General features: G+C 38.2%; 1 protein-coding gene across 1 annotated transcript in view; it reads right to left on the bottom strand.

Moving 5' to 3' along the window:
• Positions 1-20,322, bottom strand: part of KLHL1 (kelch like family member 1) — a 418,170-nt gene that overhangs the window by 276,847 nt on the left and 121,001 nt on the right. The window contains exon 2 of the mRNA XM_006129049.4: positions 16,817-16,999. Within this exon, the coding sequence (XP_006129111.2) occupies positions 16,817-16,999 (183 nt within the window). The remainder of the gene's footprint in view (positions 1-16,816; positions 17,000-20,322) is intronic.

Below are 20,322 nucleotides of genomic sequence, written 5' to 3'. Positions count from 1 at the left end.
ACACATATCTGTCTCTCCCTAGGGTTTACCATTCTCTAGATCTGATCTGGGGAAGAACAAACTTCTTCAGACTTTCTCTGGAGAAGGGAGTTTCCAGTATCATAGGAAGTCAGTAAAGGGTGGGGGAGACAGGGGGAAGATCTAAATATCTTCTGGGTTCCTCTCATAGCCTCTTGCCTCACATGCTGCAGCAGCCCTTCCAGAACTCTTGGCAGGCCGGCCTCATGGCAGCCCCATCACAAATCCTGGTATCCATGCCAACTGAGAGATCTGCTGCCCTGCTGTAGCTTCTGGAGGCCCCACTGGCTTTCCTATCCCACTGGCTGCAGGCTCTGCTGCCCCACTGACCTACCAGCCAGTTCTGCTCTGTGTTGGCTGGCAACCTCTGCCCCTGGGGCCTTCTAGTCCAGCAACATCCATTTTCCTGCCAGACCACAGAGGTTCAACCTATACCATGATTACATAATTACTATTCTTGGATTATATAGTAGCCTGTGAACAGGCTCACTCTCTCACAGGCACCCCTTTATGACCGAGGGTGTGTCCGAAACTCCTCCACCCTGTCTGGCTCTGGAAATGGAGGTGTCCTAGCTGGCTCTTCTGGTTGCTCACCTGGGACCAAGCTTCTTCTTATCCCCCTTTTTGTAGCTGTTCGAGGTTAGGGGGAGACCCAGGCCCACCTGCTCCTCAGGGTCTCAGACCAGGGACCATGAAAGTATAACTTGCACATTAACTGTCACTGCTGTCTGATGCTACCTCACTCACTGGGCCACTTCCCCAAGAAACTGCTCCATTCCTCCCTCTCTCTGGGTATGTCTACACTAGCTCATTAGTTTGAACTAGGTAGGGTAATTAGGGCAAGTGGAGTTGCAAATGAAGCTGGGATTTAAATATCCTGTACTTCATTTGCATCTTCCTGGGCGCCGCCATTTTTAAATCCCCCTTAGTCCGAACTCCATGCCCGCGGCTACACGCGGCATGGAGTAGGTCGTTAGAATTAGAGATCATAATTTGAACTACCATTACCCCTCAGTCCTCAAGGTTTCATTTGCAACTCAGGTTGCCCTAATTACCCTACCTAGCTCGAACTAACGAGCTAGTGTAAACAAACCCTCACAGGTTTCTGAGGTCAAATTCTCATCACACCCTGTCTAGGGTTCTACAGTCTATTGTAGTCTATCACAGCCCATCTTCAGCCACTGGACCTGGGTTTCAAACAGGTCTGAAGTCCAGCGCACACTCAGAGCTTTCCAAGTTGCTGCTGTCTTCCCAGTCAATCCCTAGGTCTGACTGGGTTGAGCTCCAGCAAGTAACTACCAGATCCTAGCTCAGTAGCTTCTTTTATATCAGCTTGCTGAGCTCTGAATGGTTGCAGCAGAAGCAGCCACTCCTGTTTGCCAGGAGGACCTAGCTTCTGCTCTTCTCTCTTGGGCAGGGTGCAGCAAGGCCTCCATCCTCCAGCAGGGGACTTCAGGTCTAGTCCACCCTTTCACACAGTCCTTCATCAATCACAAAATCACAAAACTTTTGGAATTAAGTCTTCAGTCTGAAACTACCCTCATGCAAAGTTTCACGTGAAACACTTATTTTAACTCAATCCATAGATTATAAGCTAAGATACACCTGCTTTGTATTATTTAGGCATGAAAAAGAGAGATTAAGCACATAGGCCTTTTCTGTTCAAGTAATACCCAGAGAGGTTTGAGTTAGTTCAGCTTTAATGCACCCCCACTCCTCATATGCATGTTGGTATATGCAACATGTCCAGAAATAAGAGGCATAGCTGGGACATCCCTAGCTACTGAAACAGATTAAGGCTATTGGTAGCTGAGACAACTTTGAGTCAACTCTGTGTTGCACATAGGGACCAGACTGGCAATCACAAGATCAGTCAATTGGAATAAGGCATAAAAGTCACTTTTGTGGGTTGCGCCTAATCAAGATCCTGGGCTGAATACTAAAAATCTTTTTCTGATTATTAAGATGCTTAAAAAGAAACTATTTATCCCCCATTCACATTTATGGGGTAATGTACTCCACAAGCAAACATGATGTGATAGGTCATGGGAATGTAAGAATGGTCATAGTGGGTCAGACTAAAGGTCCATCTAGCCCCGTATCCTGTTTTCTGACAGTGGCCAATGCTAGGTGCCACCAGAAGAAAGAACAGAACAGGCAATCATTAAGTGATCAGACCTATTGCCAATTCCTAGCAGAGGCTAGGGACACCATCCCTTCCCATCCTAGCAAATAGCCATTGTTGGACCTATTCTCTATTTATTCATCTAGCTCTTTTTTTAACACTATTAAACACCTGGCCTTCACAATATCCTATTGCAAAGAGTTCCACAGGTTGATTGTCAGTTGCATGAAGAAATACTTCTTTTGCTTTGTTTAAAACCTGCTACCTATTCATCTCATTTTCTGAGCCCCTAGTTCATATGTTATGGAGACAAGTAAATTACTTTTCCTTATTCACTTTCTCCACAACAGTCATGATTTTACAGACCTCTATTATATCTCATCTTTGTTGCTTCTTTTTTAAACTGAAAAGACTTTGTCTTTTTAATTTCTCTTCAAATGGCAGCCGTTCCAAACGGCTAATTATTTTTGCTGTCCTTTTCTACACATTTTTCAATGTTAAAATATCTTCTTTTGAGATGAGGTGACCACATCTGTATGCAGTATTCAAGATGTGGATGATTTATAAAGAGGCAAAAAAATATTCTCTGTCTTAGTTTCTATCCCTTTTTAATGATTCCAAACATTCTGTTTCCTTTTTTGACTGCTACTGCACATTGAGTGTATGTTTTCAGAAAACTGTAAACAATGACTCCAAGATCTCTCTCTTGAGTGGTAAAAGCTATTTTGGTGCTCATCATTTTATATGTACAGTTGGGATTATGTTTTGCAACATGCATTACTTTGCATTTATCAACATTAAAATGCATTGATCTTAACTGTCTTGAACAGTCTAGTATAATATGCAAATTTTGCCACTTCACTGTTTACCAATTTTTTCAGATCATTTATGAATATGTTGAATAAGATTCAACTTCCCCTTTTATCTCATGACAACTTAATTTACATCTCATAGAATCATAGAACACTAGAACTGGAAGGGACCTCGACAGATCATGAAGTCCAGCTCCGGCCCTCGTGTCAGGACCAAGCACGGTCTATATCATTCCTGATATATGTCTGTCTAACCTGCTCTTAAATAGCTCAGTGATGGAGATTCCACAACCTTCCTAGGCAATTTATTCCACTGTTTAACCACCCTGACAGTTAGGAATTTTTTCCTAGTGTCCAACCTAAACCACCTTTGCTGCAGCTTAAGCCATTGCTTCTTGTCCTATCATTGCCAAGGAGAACAATTTTTTCCCCTCTTCCCTGTGATACCCTTTTGGATACCTGAAAACTACTATCATGTCCCCTCTCAGTCCAAACTAAACAACCCCAATTAAGAGCCTTAGGTGAGGGACCTTGTCAAAGGCTTTCTAGAAATATATCCACTGGATCTCTCTTGTCTATAGGCGTGTTTACACCCTCAAAGAACTCTAATAGATTTCTAAGGCATGATTTCCCTTTACAGAGACCATGTTTACTTTTTTCCAACAAACTATGTTAATTCTGTCTCTGACAATTCTATTCTTTATGATAGTTTCAATTAATGTGCCCGGTACTGATGTTGGACTTACCAGTCTGCCATTGCCAGGATCACCTCTCGAGACCTTTTTAAAGATTGGCATCACACTAGCTATTTTCCAGTTATTTGGATGTTTTAAGGGATAGGTTACAAACCACAATTAGTCATTCTGTAATTTCACATTTGAGTTCTTTCAGAACTCTTGGGTGAATGTCATCTTGTTCTGGTGATTTATTACTGTTTAGGTTATCATTTTGTTCCAAAACCTCCTCTAATGACACCTCAATCTGGGACAATTCCTAAGATTTGTCACCTAAAAAGAATGGCTCAGATTTGGGAATCTCCCTTATATCCTCAGCCATGTAGACCGAAGAAAATAATTCATTCAGTTTCTCCACAATAACCTTATAATCTTTTAGTGCTCCTTTAACATCTTGTTCATTCAGTGGCTCCGCTGATTGTTTAGCAAGCTTCCTGCTTTTGATGTATTTAAAAAAATTGCTATTATTTTTTGAAATTTTGGCTAGCTGTTCTTCAAATTCCTGTTGTCTTTTTATTATATTTTTACACTTAATTTGATAGAGTTTATGCTTCTTTCTATTTTCCTCACTAGGATTTAACTTCCACTTTTTAAACAATGCCTTTTTATCTCTCACTGCTTCTTTTACTTGGTTGTTATGCCATTGTGGTACTCTTTTGGTTTTCTTACTGTGCTTTTTTTTAAAATTTGGGATATATATTTAAGTACAAGTAAGTGACATCCTTGAAATGTTTCCATGTAGCTTACAGGGATTTACTTTTGTAACTTGCCTTTTTATTTCTGTTTAACTAACCTCCTCAATATTTGACATTCCCCTTTTTCAAATTACATGCCACAGTGTTGGTTTGCTGTAGTTTTTTCCCACCACAGGAATTCTGAATGTTATTATATCATGGTCACTGTTTCTAAGTAATCCAGCAATATTCACCTCTTGGACTGGATCCTTTCTCCGCTTAGGACTAAATCAAGAATTGTCTCTCCTCTTATAAATCCCAGAATCAGCTGCTCAAAGAAGCAGGCATTTAAGGTATTATGAAACTTTATCTCTGCGTCTGTCCTAAGGTGATATGTATCCAGCCTATATAGAGATAATTGACACCCCCATTATTATTGAGTTTATTTTTATTTTTATATCCTCTTTCTAATCTCCCTTAGCATATCATAGTCACTACCACTATTCAGGTCAGGTGGGAGGCAACCCATCCCTACTGCTATATTCATATTATGAGTGCATGGTATTAATGTCCATAAAGATTCCATGCAAAACTTTAGTTCATTTAAGGATTTTTATTTCATTTAAATCTATATTTTCTTTCACATATAGTGCCACTTTCCTACCAGCACAATCTGTTCTATCCTTCCAATATATTTTGTGTCCTTGTATTACCACGTCCCATTGATTATTCTCATTGTACCAAGTTTCTGTGATACCTATTATATCAGTATCCTCATTCAATATGAGACACTCCCACCCATATTAATATTTAGACTTCTAGCATTTGTATACAAGCACTTTCAAAACTTCTCATTATTTAGATGTCTGCTATTACCTGATGTGATTAAATGGGACTCTTTTTAATGTGATTGTTGCTCATCAGATCTTACCCATATCTTATCATCTTCCATTCTTGACTCTGTACTAGGACATCAAGAATCTCCATTTATAGACCCTCCCCTGAGGGATATCTCTGTCCAATCCATGTGCTTCTCCGTACCTGTCAGCTTTCCCCCAACCCTTAGTTTAAAAAACTGCTCTACAATGTTTTTTATTTTAAGCCCTAGCAATCTGGTTCCATTTTGCTTTAGGTGGAGCCAATCCGTCCTGTGTAGGTTTCCCCTTTCCTAAAAGCTCTCTTGGTTCTAATAAATCTAAACCTCTCCTCCCTACATCATTGTCTCATCCACACATTGAAACCCTTCAGTTCTGCTTGTCTAGATGGCCCTGAGTGTGGAACTGGAAGCATTTCAGAGAACACCACTACTGAAGCCCTGGATTTCAATCTCTTTCCTAGAAGACTAAATTTGGCCTCCAAGACCACCCTCTTATCCTTCCCTATATCATTGGTACTTACATGTACCACGACCAATAGCACCTCCCCAGAAATATACATAACTAATGGGTTTCACTATCCTTTTTTAGTATACTGTCACCAGTGCATATGTACACAATTCAGAAAAAGAAAATAAAACATTTTTCTATATAAAAAAAGTTTATCTCAGACATAATGAATGTGGTAACTGCATCTTAAATGGTTCTATCTTGAATTCTAATAATTAGCATATATTAATTAATTAATGATAGCATCATGACATGGTTTTAAAAGGAGATGAAATGAAACACTACATAAGTCTTCAATACCATTACACTAAAATTGTTGCTGATACCATGGACCGTCTTGAAATAAGGTACTCATGCAGGTGAAAGATAATTGGTCAATGGTTATTTTTCTTTGTTGCTGACATTTCAAATTTCATCATTTGGATTCATGACAATCCTGCTTGACAGTACACTCTGCTAAGACACAGAAAGCTCATGTTACTCGTGAGTCTAGGAGAATGCCTTGTAGTTGCTCGTATAAAGAGAAAAGTCCTTAATGCCCATCAACGCTCTATGCCCATCAAACCAGCATTCTTATACCTTGGCTACCATTGAAAACCAGTCATAACAGGAACACCTAACAAACTCAGCTGTAGGTTAGCTTCCCAGAAATACCTCAAGCAATGCAGTGAATGTGTATGTGCTGGCCACTCCATAACAGTGCTAATGTGTGAAAACAGCATATAGGCTGACATTGGATGAGACCGTTGCTAGTGTTTTTTTTTCCCCAATTTAAGGTGGTTATTCCCCCCCTAAATTCTAGAACATTGTTGCTAGTTTCTGAATGCATTTTGGGTATAAAAGTCCCCCAAAACATAGCTAAAGACCTTTTTTGTGACACTAAAATATAAATTATATTGCTTTGTCATAAAATACTAAAGCAATATTATTTAATATTTAAATCAATCTATTCTTGATTTCTAAAATGCATGTGGAGTCCAAACTATTCCCATAACACTATTAATGTAACATTTGTCTAGATACTGGATGAAGGTTAAATACATTTCTTAGATGAAGAATAATTGAATAGTACATGCAATTACATTCTATAATAAAAAAACAAAAAAGTAAACTTAGTGTGTATATACTGTTTTTTTTTTAAATTAAAGTATTATTGTCTAAAAAGATTTTTGGCAGAAATAGTTACTATAACAGCCTTAACTACCTCTTGAATATTTATGTGTGGGGCAGGTGAGGGTAGTAAGGTAATATACAAGGCTTGATCCTGTGAACATTTATGCTCAAGAAGAGCTGCATTTAATGACTGAACTCAGTATGCCTACACACATGAATACAGTGAGTTATTTACTTTCAGCAAATACTGACTCTGCAAATGAGTTTGCTTTAGTGGTATTTGCAAACCTTTGGAGTTTGCTTTTCATTTATTTTCAAACAAGCAATGTATACATGCATGCTCAGCAGTTCACTAAAGGAAAATACAGAATTTAATATTCACTGTAAGATTTGAAATTCAAAATGGTGTTACATAAGTCTTCCAATCGGAGAGGGGGGAAAACTATGATACATAATTTATCGGAATAAGCAAAACATCTTAGATATTTGCAGCCATCTATAAACCATCAAGAATTATTCAGTGATGGTTTTAATAAACAAATGCACTGAGGAAAATTATCAATTCACAAACAATTTACAAACAGCTCATAGTTTTTTTGTACAACTTAAGTTAAAATGTTGGTGTCATTATAAAATGGTGAACATCCACTCACATGCAATACTCTTACAATTTCTGTTTTATTTACTTTTTGTTGTATATTTTTAACTAATCAGTTTGATTATTCCAAGATCTGCTATTTTTTGTTTTTTTTTTTTGTTTGTTTTTTGAACTGCTAACACTCATGCATTTCAAATCGGGCAGTTGTCACCTACATATCCAGAAATACAGCTTATGAATCAAAACATTAGTTGATTATCCTGAATTACATGATAGTGAATAGATTCAGAGGAAGGTGAGAAAGATAAATTCTTTAACATACCTTCTGCATTTTGTACATCTAAAAATATACATCTAAAATTATGTGTAAAGCTACATAAAATACATTAGAAAAGTTATTGTAATCCTCTATTTAATAAAAGCAAACAAGTCCAAACGGTGGGTGTAGCATGCAGAATAGTTTTCCAAGGAGGATATTATTTACAAAAATACTTTGTGAAACATTTCTGTGTACAGCTTCCTACAGTAATGTTCTCGGATATAAAAGTGATTGTGAAATCATGTAGGAGGTAGTCCCAGCTGAATAGCGGCTTGCATGGGTCATGACTTGGAATCTCCCCTACCCACAGATTTTGGGTGTCTGCTCAGTCAGGTCCCTTTTTTTACTAAACTTTCTGATTGAAAATGGGGACTATTAACATTATAACAGAAAAAAAGAAGGGAGAGAAAAGAAAAGAAAATATATCTGTCAATAGTGGTGCAGGTGCTAATGAGGCTAACTGAGTGCGCTGGAACTATCCCATACTTAATTTTTGAAGCTTCATGGAGTAGCCGAATTAGACTGTACAGGATAAACTTAAAAAACAACAAATGGTCTGGTAGCGTTTTATAGACTAACAAAACATGTAGTTTTTGTGAGTTTTCGTATCATGAGTTGTTTTTTAAGTTTAACTTTTGATGTCAATTATGTTTTAAATGTAAAGAAGACTCATTTTAGAATGGACTATTCAGTTAGTGTCTTTGTTAAGCAAGAGAGAAACAGTACCAAATTTGCATACAAAGGTCAATTCTTTACTTTCTGTAGTTGGCTTGTGAAATTTCTTTGTAGAAAAATGGCTTCTTTTAAATCAATTAATGAGTACCCAGGCAAATTGAAATCTACCCCTAGAGATTTCTGTGTGTTACCGTTTCTAATATCTGTTGTGTGTCAATTAATCCTTTGTCATAGAGACTGTCCAGTTTGGCCAATATACATGGCAGAGGGACTTTGCTGGCACTTGATGGCATATATCACATTAGAGGATGTGCAGTCGTATGAGCCTCTGATGTGGTTGCTTATGTGGTTAAGTCCTGTGATAGTGTCGCTTGTATAGATGTGAGCACAGAGTTGGCAATGGGGTTTATTGCAAGGGTAGGTCCCTGAGTGGGTGTGTCTGAGGTGTGATATGCGGCTGCTGGAAAGACTTTGATTCAAATTAAGGGCTTCTCCATAGGTGAGGACTAGCCTGTCTCCCAAGGCCTGTGAGTGTGAGGGATCATTTTTGTAGATTGTCAATGATGTGCTGGAAGGTTTTAAGCTGGGACTGTTGGTAATGACTAGTAGTGTTCTGTTGTTTTCCTTCTTGGGGCTATCTTGAAGAAGCAGGTTCCTGGATATTCATGTGGCTCTGTGAATATGTTTCTTCACTTCTCAAAGTGGCTATTTAAGGTTTAACAACGCCTGATAAAGATCTTGTCTCTGTCTGTGGGATTGGAGTAAATGTGGTGGTGTCTTAGGGGCGGAATGTAAACAACCGATCATGGATGGAAACTAGGGGAATGTAGGTAAGAATAGCTAGTGGTCAATAGGTTTCTGACATAGGGTGGTGTTAACGTGGCCTTCATTTATTTAAATTGTCGTGTCAAGGAAGTATATCTCCTATGTGGGCTAGTCCTGGCTAAGGTTGATGATGAAATGGAAAGTTATTCTTCAGAGTCTGATACTCTTCTAAGGACATTACGAGTTTGTTCCTATTATTTTAATCCCTCCTTTTTTGTTTCAAGGACATTCCTATTTTAATTTAAATGTGGATTAGTGAATCTCACCTTCATTGTAAATTCTTCCAATCTAATTTTGTTAATTGTTTGTGTTTATATAGTATGAGCACATTATTCTTAGTAAAATTCTGTTCAGAATCATGCCCAGCCTTATGCTTTTCAGTCTGCATTTAGAGCTGGCCACTGCATAGAGGCAGTTTTGATTACAGCTTTTAATGACCTGTCCTTTGCAAATTCTAAAGGTTTTTCACTAGTATTGATTTTGATTAGACTTATTTGCAGCATTTTTTTTACAGATTTTATTATAAGAAGCTTATTCACTGGCTGTCTTCCACATTTGGTATTCATAAATAAGCACTAAAGTGCTTTGACTTTTATCAATCATTCTCAATTATTTAAGGGGGAAATTACTGTTACGGTATTTTATTGTTGATCCATTGGACCATTGCAGAATTTGATTCTGGGTTATTTCATTATCCTTGGAGCTACCTAGTGCTTTGCTTCAATTGCAGTGATTTTGAATAATATTGTGTTGAGTCTGCTGGGCTGGAGACTGTGATTAACATCAGGTTCCTCCCCTTTCTCCTGGCTTGGCAGAGGGACAGTGACCCAGGAACCATGTATCAGAGGGGTAGCCACATTAATCTGAATCTGAAAAAGTGACGAGGAGTCCTGTGGCACCTTATAGACAAACAGATTTATTGGAGCATAAGTTTCATGGGCAAAGACCCACTTCGTCTGACTAAGTGGGTCTTTGCCCATGAAAGCTTATGCTCCAATAAATCTGTTTGTCTATAAGGTGCCACAGGACTCCTTGTCGCTTTTCCAGGAACCATGGAAGAACTGAATACTTAGAAGCCAAGAGCAACAGAGAAGCTGGATGCGGAGAGAAACACAGAAGAGCTGGGCACACAGTAGGCAGTACAGAAGCTGCAGAACTATGTGTGGAGCTTGATGTGACTGCTAGAAAGTAGAGCTGGGTACAAGCCCATTCGGGGCACAAAGACTGGGTAGGTAGCCAGTGCAGATGGTCTCCAATGACATACAGCACTAACTGAGGGTGGCATGGAAACCTTCAAGCACTATTTGCTTTAGACAGAAGCTTGAATGGGGGCGGAGGGGAAACATGGCGTGTAGGCCTGTAGACACCTAATCCCTGACTGTCTGTCCCTGGGCACTACTGGGGGCCCAAATAAGAACTACTATTATCTCACTCAGTTAGATCTTCTTAAGTCATGGTGCTTAAGATACCTACAACCTTTCCCTTTCTTGCTAGCACTAGTAAGACATTCCTTCACTTTAGCCACAAGTTGAAGTTTTTCAAATGAACCAGAGCTCTCACCTACAAAGCCTTGAGGCTGAATCACATTCAGTGCTTACCTCCATGTCATGGTACTCCTGGCACACTACTGACTTCTTAGGGCATGTTTGCATGCCCAGGCTCAAGGCAAAGACTCTTTGCTGCATTACCATTCTGCCAACCCCGGGCTTGGATGAAGGGTCCCAGGACCATGCAGGGCTGAAGGATCTAAGCATGAGTTAATTGAAACCCGAGGTCCAAGCCCTATTGCTTTTCAGTGTAGACACTGTCCTCTTTAACTCAGGTCCCAGGAGTCATCCAGAAGTTCCTTGGGGGCAACTTCTTTAGTCCTCTATGCCAGTGTTTCCCAAATGGTGTTCCATGGCACCGAGAGGCTCCTCAAAGTGAAAATAAGGGTTCAGCAAGAAAATTTCATTACAATAAAATTTTATCATATTTAAAAAATAATAATTAATATTTAAGAATTAATGAATTTTATTGAAAACAATTTTCAGTTGCGTTTGCCACAATAAGTGTCCCTGTGTAATGACAGGGAGTGGGGATGATGATGTCACTACTCAGGGCTGATGTCCATATATTAGACTGTCATTAGGGGTTCTGCAAAATTCTTTCGAGTTTAAAAGGGTTCCATGGCCAAATAAAATTGGGAAACATTGCTCTATGCCAACAATTTGGAATGCGTTCAACTGAAAACGGAAGCTACCCACCCTTTGTGAACAGCAGCCACTCACATTAGCATTGACCCATTTTCTTCTAATCACTGATTTGTCAACACACTATGGGTGTGTCTACACTACCATCCTAGTTCGAACTAGGGTGGTTAATGTAGGCAACCGGAGTTGCAAATGTAGCCCGGGATTTGAATTTCCCGGGCTTCATTTGCATATTGCCGGGCGCCGCCATTTTTAAATGTCCGCTAGTTCGGACTCGGTGCCCGTGGCTACACGCGTCATGAACTAGGTAGTTAGGACTAGGCTTCCTATTCCAAACTACCGTTACTCCTTGTGGAACGAGGTGTACCGGTAGTTCGGAATAGGAAGCCTACTCCGAACTACCTAGTTCGTGCCGCGTGTAGCTGCGGGCATGGAGTCCGAACTAGCGGACATTTAAAAATAGCGGCGCCCGGAAATATGCAAATGAAGCCCGGGAAATTCAAATCCCGGGCTTCATTTGCAACTCCGGTTGCCTACATTAACCACCCTAGTTCAAACTAGGGTGGCTAGTGTAGACATACCCTATCAGACATCCTCCTGGATTTGCAATGCGCTTATGGCTCTGTACCAGAAACAGTGGTCTTTCTAGAGATCAACAGTGGTTGTGCCAATTATACTGAGTAGCATCTGCCAGTAAGAGTCTACATAGTGTCAGGGTACTGTTTTCCTCCTCGTCCAGAGCCATCAGAAAATTCATCAGATATTTTTGGTGGTACAGAAAACATTGTCAAAAATGTCCATTTAGTAGAGGTAGATAAAATACCCTGGCCCAGATCCAGCAAAGCACTCACAAGTTTTAACCTGAAAGTTTCCTGAGAAACCGTAACAGTGAAAAGCAGCTGTAACAAGAACTATGTATTATTTCCTCTTTAGAAATAACTCAAAGCATTGCCCTATAAGCAACACTCAGGCTACGTCTAGACTGGCATGATTTTCCACAAATGATTTTAATGGAAAAGTTTTCCATTAAAAGCATTTGCGGAAAAGAGCGTCTAGAATGGCATGGATGCTTTTCCGTAAAAGCACTTTTTGCAGAAAAGAATCCGTGCCAATCTAGACGCGCTTTTCCGCAAAAAAGCCCCGATCGCCATTTTCGCGATCGGGGCTTTTTTGCGCAAAACAAATCTGAGCTGTCTACACTGGCCCTTTTGCGCAAAAGCTTTGTGCAAAAGGACTTTTGCCCGAACGGGAGCAGCATAGTATTTCTGCAAGAAGCACTGATTTCAGACAGTAGGAAATCAGTGTTCTTGTGGAAATTCAAGTGGCTAGTGTAGACAGCTGGCAAGTTTTTCCGCAAAAGCAGCTGCTTTTTCAGAAAAACTTGCCATTCTAGACACAGCCCCTGTGCATGGCAGATTTACATGACAGTCACTTACAGGAACTACTATTGGTGAATCTGGACAGTTGCAACAGATTTCTATCAAAGAGAAGAGTTATGTTAAAAAAATCACAATATATAATAAGGAAGATGGATATGTTACTAGGAATAAAACTCAAACCCAGAGAGCCTCATTCTAGAGTGGCCACTGTTTGGAGTCTGAAATATCAAGAAGAAATCAATGCTAGGATGATTACCTTACATTTACTTCATTTAATTTGAAGTAATGCATTCCTATGAGAACTTATTTTCATTTTGAATTCAATAAGAGCCACGGATGCTTTATTTAAAAAATGTGAAAAAATATGAATGAAAACAATATGTTTTATTTTAATGTGGGTTGTCTAGATATTTTTAAATTAGGGGGAAATGAAAAATATTGATTTTGCTTTTTTTTTTTAAAGCACATAAACCTTAACAAAAATTCCTAATACTGTACAAGGCAAGCTATTTTATGCTAATTCTCAGGGAGGTTTTTTTTCACACTACTATATTGGTTTGATTTGTTTTTTATAAGGAGAAAGAAAGAAAGAAAGAAAGAAAGAAAGAAAGAAAGAAAGAAAGAAAGAAAGAAAGAAAGAAAGAAAGAAAGAAAGAAAGAAAGAAAGAAAGAAAGAAAGAAAGAAAGAAAGAAAGAAAGCCTACCAAACCCTCTACTTAATATTTATTAGAGAATAATTCTGAATATGTCTTTATCTTGCTCTAAAATATATTTGTGACAGAGCATATCCAGAATGCGGCATGGCTTGTAATCCACTATAACATTATACAAAATAATTTAAACATAATAAAGAGTGACATTATTGGAAGGACTGTGTATATTTTATTTGATATAGGAATGTATACACCATACTTTAGGAATTTATAAGCTCTTCAGGCTTCAAAGCAACTACTGAGCACATAACATGGTCTATAAGCCTATTTCTTACAGATACATACAAAAAATGAGCCTGCTTATCTTATATATGGACCAGTATTAAAAGAATTTTAATATACAAAGAACCAGTAGTTTGGATGGTTTCAGTTTGTATGCTAAGATAATGTGTGTGTATACATGTGTAAATGCACACAAGACTATCTATCTATCTATCTATCTATCTATCTATCTATCTATCTATCTATCTATCTATCTATCTATCTCTAATCTAGAATATTTTGATAGTAGTAAAATGTAGAGTGCATTGGCAGACAATGTGTATATTGAACTTATGCAGAAAGTGAAGTTTTCAATCATCTGGAGCTGTAAAGCACTGAACTGTTATCCTTTACAACAAAACAAGAAGTTTCTGGGGTCTGAATCTGTTCCCATTTAATTTAATAGTGATTTTTGCCATTCATTTCAGGGGAAAGAGATTTGGACCTTTGACTGCAGATAACTGAGAAGTCAGAAATGATATACAAGGTTGTCTGAAGCTTTCCTGGTAAATCTAAACAGGATTTGGTTTTTTATTTCATGGTCAATCTTATATTTATTAAAGTACTTTTCCAGTTCTAAAGGGATTTAGATATGCTGTAGAATCAGGATGACACATGTGAAATCCAATTTACCACTGGCACATATGAATACAAATATGCACATCTGTCTTCAAAATATAAAAAGAAGAAGAGAGATAGAAGTGAACTAACGAAAGACGTTCCAATGACAGAATCTGCAGCCAATCCTTCTTTGTCATCTATTAAAGCATCTAAAATCAGCATGAAAATGCACTGGATGTTGTGACATTTGGGGTTCACCAAGGCCACTAAGTGGTTCAGTAAACATCTAGGCTGTGTCTAGACTGGCAAGTTTTTCCACAAAAGCAATTGCTTTTGTGGAAAAACTTGCCAGCTGTCTACACTGGCTGCTTGAATATCCTCAAGAACACTGCCGATCTCATGTAAGAAATCAGTGCTTCTTGCGGAAATACTATGCTGCTCCCATTCGGGCAAAAGTCCTTTTGCGCAAAAGCTTTTGCGCAAAAGGGCCAGTGTAGACAGCTCAGATTTGTTTTGTGCAAAAAAGCACCGATTGCGAAAATGGCGATCGGGGCTTTTTTGCACAAAAGCACGTCTAGATTGGCACGGACGCTTTTCTGCAAAAAGTGCTTTTGCAGAAAAGCATACATGCCAATCTAGACGCTCTTTTCTGCAAATGCTTTTAACAGAAAACTTTTCCGTTAAAAGCATTTGCGGAAAATCATGTCAGTCTAGACGTAGTCCTACATTGTAACCCTATGTTTCTTGTGACTATGCAGCTGTGATTCAGAATTCAAACCCACAAGTCTGGCATCAGCCCATAAGCCTCACTCTGGCTTTGCCCAAGTTGGATACTGCTTGCAGGCTGACATTAGTACCTTTTCAGACCTAACGAGCCCTCCCTGCAGTCAATCTCACAGAAGTCCAATAGAAATGTATTAGGTTTTCTGACTCTACAGAGACAGTACAATAATATTCCAATACCAGAAACACATAGGCTACGTCTACACTGGCATCCCTTCCGGAAAAGGGATGCTAATGTAGCATGTTGGAATAGGAAAATCCACGGAGGATTTAAATATCCCCCGCAGCATTTGCATTAACATGTCTGCTGCTTTTTTCCGGCTTGGGGAAAAGTCGGAGAAAAGCGCCAATCTAGACGTTATTCTCTGGAAAATAAAGCCTTTTCTGGAGGATTTCTTATTCCTCCTTGAAAGGCTTTATTTTCCGGAGAATAACGTCTAGACTGGCGCTTTTCTCCGGCTTTTCCCCAAGCCGGAAAAAAGCGGCAACCATGTTAATGCAAATGCCGCGGGGGATATTTAAATCCCCCGCGGATTTGCCTATTCCGAAGTCTACATTAGCATCCCTTTTCCGGAAAGGGGTGCCAATGTAGACACAGGAATACTGTACTGAACTCATCCAGCAATGATATATAACGAAAGCAAACCAAGTTTATTAATAAAAGAGTATGGATTAAAAAGTACTAAATAAAAGAAAATAACACTAGAGATAGTTATCAGCAAATGAAAATGAAAGCATTCATTTAGAATCTAAAACTTAATTTAGCAAGGTTGTCTTTGTTCAAGACTTTTTTCTCTCCCCCACAGTCTCCTTTGCAGCCTTTTACTGGCTGGCCTGGCAAGGACCTATCATCAAAATCAAATCACTTGTTTTGTCTCCTTAAAGTGAAAGATAACTTGGGGTTTACTGCCCCTCCCTTTATAGTTCTGTGAACCTTTGAAATGTATTCTTCTGATGGGTTGATTACAAGCTCAAATAAATTGCTTAATACAGAAACATTTTTTCAGAGCGGTTTCAAGCCCAGTACTTTTCCCCACCATGAGAGCTGTTTTACTGCAACAAAACTAGTGGTCATTTCTGAAATCAGACCTTCAATGAACAGGGAGAATTTTTCAGTGTAATTGAAAGTGACAACCTAAGAAAACTGTCATCTAGGTCTGCTGCCCTGGACCAAGATTCCCCTATGCAATGAAGTTAGGTTTTTTTTTGTTATAATGCCTATATATATTTACATGAATAATTATGACAAATAGTAGCTTCTGTCATTTTTAATTTTAATCTATACTTTCTGCCTATTTAGGTTTACAGTTCAGGAGAAGCTCAGTATTCAGAATTATTCATTTACATGCATATTTTGGTTTAACTAATTGTTTTGAAATGTATATGTCTGTCATGACTAATCATAACCATAAATATTCTATATTGGGAAAAAGACACCTGTAAGGACTCATCCTCAGGTACTGCCTTCTGTGGTAATTTTTACTTAAGCAAACTTAGTTTTTAGTTTGGATGTCAAACACTATAATCAGAATGGTGGTTTTGCAACCACTTTGCTCCTTCATAAGTGACTTGCCAAGGTGCAGATTAATAGACAATTTGGTCCCAGATGTTTATTTTAATAATTTCAATAGCACGTTTTAATGTCCTACCTATGTGCAGGTATCCTACGGTTCCCGGCAATCAAGATAACGTCACAGAGTTGCTGTTGCTTCAAGTAGCTTTCCATCTTTCTGAAGGTTTGTTCGGCATGGTGTACTGCCTGATAGAACTCCTCAGAGCTACTGGAGTCCATATCACATTGAGGTGTCAGGGGATGTCCAGCTGCTGACAACCTGTGAAACACAAAAGGAAGGCAGTCGTGAAATGCCACCATCAATTGTCTAGACTTGAACACAGATTTTTAGAGGGTGATAAAGAAAAATCAATATATGTGTTCTTATTAGCACTGGAAACACAAGGCAGCAAAGAACCAACTTAAGTATGAAAGGCTATGTTTAAACTATATTTGTCTTTTGAAAGAGGAATGTAAATGAAGCTGATCGAAAATTCAAATGAAGTGCAGATTTGCATAATTGCACGAGAGTGCTTTTTCAAAAAAGGGTTTTTCGAAAAAGAAACTGGAGTCTAGATGGGGTTCTTTAAAAAAAAAAACTTTTTTGAAAGGACCCGTACACCTTGTTTTTTCAGGAGCACAGGTTCTTTCGAAAAAGGTTTGTTTGTTTTTTTCAAAAGAATCACATCTAGACTGCGGTTTCTTTTTCAAAACATGCTTTTTCAAAAAAGCGTTCTTGCGCAATTATGCAAATGAAGCGTGAGATTTGTAAATCCATGCTTCATTCAAATTTTTGATCGGCTTCTTTTACATTCCTCTTTTGAAAAAGGAATGTTGTTTCAACGTGCCCTAACATTGTTTTAGCAAAAGCATTGTTATTTCTGGGACATAGAAAAAGTACATTATTTTTTTCAGCTAAAGTAACATATTATTAAATCTGTAAAAGTCAAAGAATAAATAAGAACTCAACATACTTATGCTATTTTTATTGTAGAATCCAATCTCTCGGTTATTGGAAAATCAACTTTTGTTATTTTGTTATTCAGTTTGCACTCAAAATTTGTATTATCTACAAAACTTTATAAGTTGCCATTTATACAGAGATTTTGAAACTGAATACATGGAAAAGAGCATTTTAACAGAAGAAATAAAGAAATAGAACATCTCCTGCTCTACATGTGCCTAGTCTAGTTCAGACTTTAAAATCTTAATATTTTTATGAACCTGTTCAAAACAGAAAATTGACTTCACTGGAAAGAGGACTGAATCCTTAACGTGATAATAAATATCCAACACTGAGTCAGGACTTTAACAAATGGTTTATGCTAAACTAATGTTAGCTGATTTTGGTGTGCTATTTGAGATACTAAAATTCAAAAAGTGGGTCTTAGAAATTAGAAATAGATGTCTATGAGGATCCAAAATCTTGGATTCCAAAGTTTGAAGAGTTTAGATCAGAATACAACTTTTTCTTCTAAAAGTAAAAATATATGCCATCAGAGCTATTGAACTTTCAGATAGGCATGTGTTCTAGCTGTTCCTTGAGCAAAATGGAAGTACTGATACAAAAACAATCCCCTGCTCTTGCAAACATTTTGAGTGACTACTTCAAATTAAAACTATTGGGTTTTTTTCTGTATCTCATGGTATTAAAAATGACGTGTTTCACATAAAATCTTATGCAAATCATCTACATCAACAGGATGGTACTAGAGTAACTGAGGGCAGAATTTATCAAGGATTTGCTCAATTAATTTTTAAAAAAATTACAATGTATAAATAGCCTACAAAAAGGAAAATGCTAAAGATAACATATGGTGATGACAGAAAATTGATAAACATAAGTGATATAGTCTTTTCAAAGCAAAAGTGTAATCTGGTAACAACAATATTCAAGTGACATTATTGATAATTCAACAGCACAGTACAAAGGATTTAGCTCTGCATTCCCAACACAAGCAAATTGCCACTGAAATCAATAAAGCAATTTAAAAAATTATATGTTAAAGCAGGACAAGCATAATTATAAAAAATAAAAAATGTTTACTTTTCTCTGGTTTTGCAATTGCTTTTTAAATTAATAAAATAGTTGCAGTTATTATTTCTGGTTTTCTGTATAAATTTAGCAAACATTTCATATTTTCAGGTTACATTTTTCAAATATGATTTGTATCTAAATGTTATTCATCTATTATATCCTGCTGCCATTTTCAGGTAAAAGAGAGCAAAATTAGAAAAGCATCCCTATGACACATTGAATCTTGGATATCTTGATGTCCCCTGGAAGTGGTTGGCAGCAAGCATAATTTAGGGAGACTTGCAGACTATACTAGAATCTTAGGTCAGAAAGAGACCTTGAGAGATCCTCAAGTACAGTCTCTTGCAATTATGGCAGGACCAAGCACTATCTAGACTATCCCTGACAGGCATTTGTCTAACCTGCTCTCAAAAATCTCCAATGATGGAAATTCCGTATCTCCCTAGGTAATGTATTCTGGTGCTTAACTATCCTGAAAGCTAGAAAATAAGGAAACACAGTTAAAGCATTTGAAATGGAAGTATGAAGACTTTAATTTTAATAATATCCGTTGGTCACTTTTGCTTTCTTTTAAACAGTTTTTTATAAGAAAAAAAAGCCTTGTTTCATAGTTTTTAAATCGTATTAAAGTAGTAATAACAGCTCTTGAGGGGGATAGAAAGTAAGGGTATGTCTACACTACCCCACTAGTTCGAACTAGCGGGGGTAATGTAGTCATCCGCAATTGCAAATGAAGCCCGGGATTTGAATTTCCCGGGCTTCATTTGCATGAAGCCGGCCTGTGCCATTTTTAAATGCCGGCTAGTTCGAACCCCGTGCCGCACGGCTACACGCGGCACAGACTAGCTAGTTCGGATTAGGCTTCCTAATCCGAACTAGCTGTACTCCTCATTCCACGAGGAGTACAGCTAGTTCGGATTAGAAGCCTAATCCGAACTAGCTACTCCGTGCCGCGTGTAGCCGCGTGGCATGGGGTTCGAACTAGCCAGCATTTAAAAATGGCGCCGGCCGGCTTCATGCAAATGAAGCCCAGGAAATTCAAATCCCGGGCTTCATTTGCAATTGCGGATGACTACATTACCCCCGCTAGTTCGAAGTAGCGGGGTAGTGTAGACATACCCTAACTGGAGATGGAATGGAGTACTTGTTGTTTCTATTGCTGAAGTTCAAACTTATTTCCTAAAGGAGAGGGGGAAACAAGACAAAACACACACAAAAAGGGAAAGAAAAGAATACCAAAGATAGAAAATGTAACCTTACTCTTTAGTGTTAACTTTGCTGCTAAAAAAACACAAGCACAACACACATTTTCATCAGCCTCTGAAACCAGGAACATTTTTACTAGTGTCAGGCTGCTTTGGGCATTGCTTTTAACTAACTTTCTGGTCATCAACTATATAAAGGAGACTGTTTGTATGTTTGTGCTCTAATAATTTGGACACCATAAGACCTACCATAACCAAATTTTCCATGGGATAACCTTTCTTCCAGAAGAAGGTTTTAAGGTACAGGCAGTCCCCGGGTTACGTACAAGATAGGGACAGTAGGTTTGTTCTTAAGTTGAA

Source organism: Pelodiscus sinensis, chromosome 1 (genome assembly GCF_049634645.1).
Source record: "Pelodiscus sinensis isolate JC-2024 chromosome 1, ASM4963464v1, whole genome shotgun sequence".
In the NCBI taxonomy this organism is placed as follows: domain Eukaryota; kingdom Metazoa; phylum Chordata; order Testudines; family Trionychidae; genus Pelodiscus; species Pelodiscus sinensis.
Note: the sequence above shows the minus strand (reverse complement) of the source record. Positions and strands in the feature narration are given on the sequence as shown.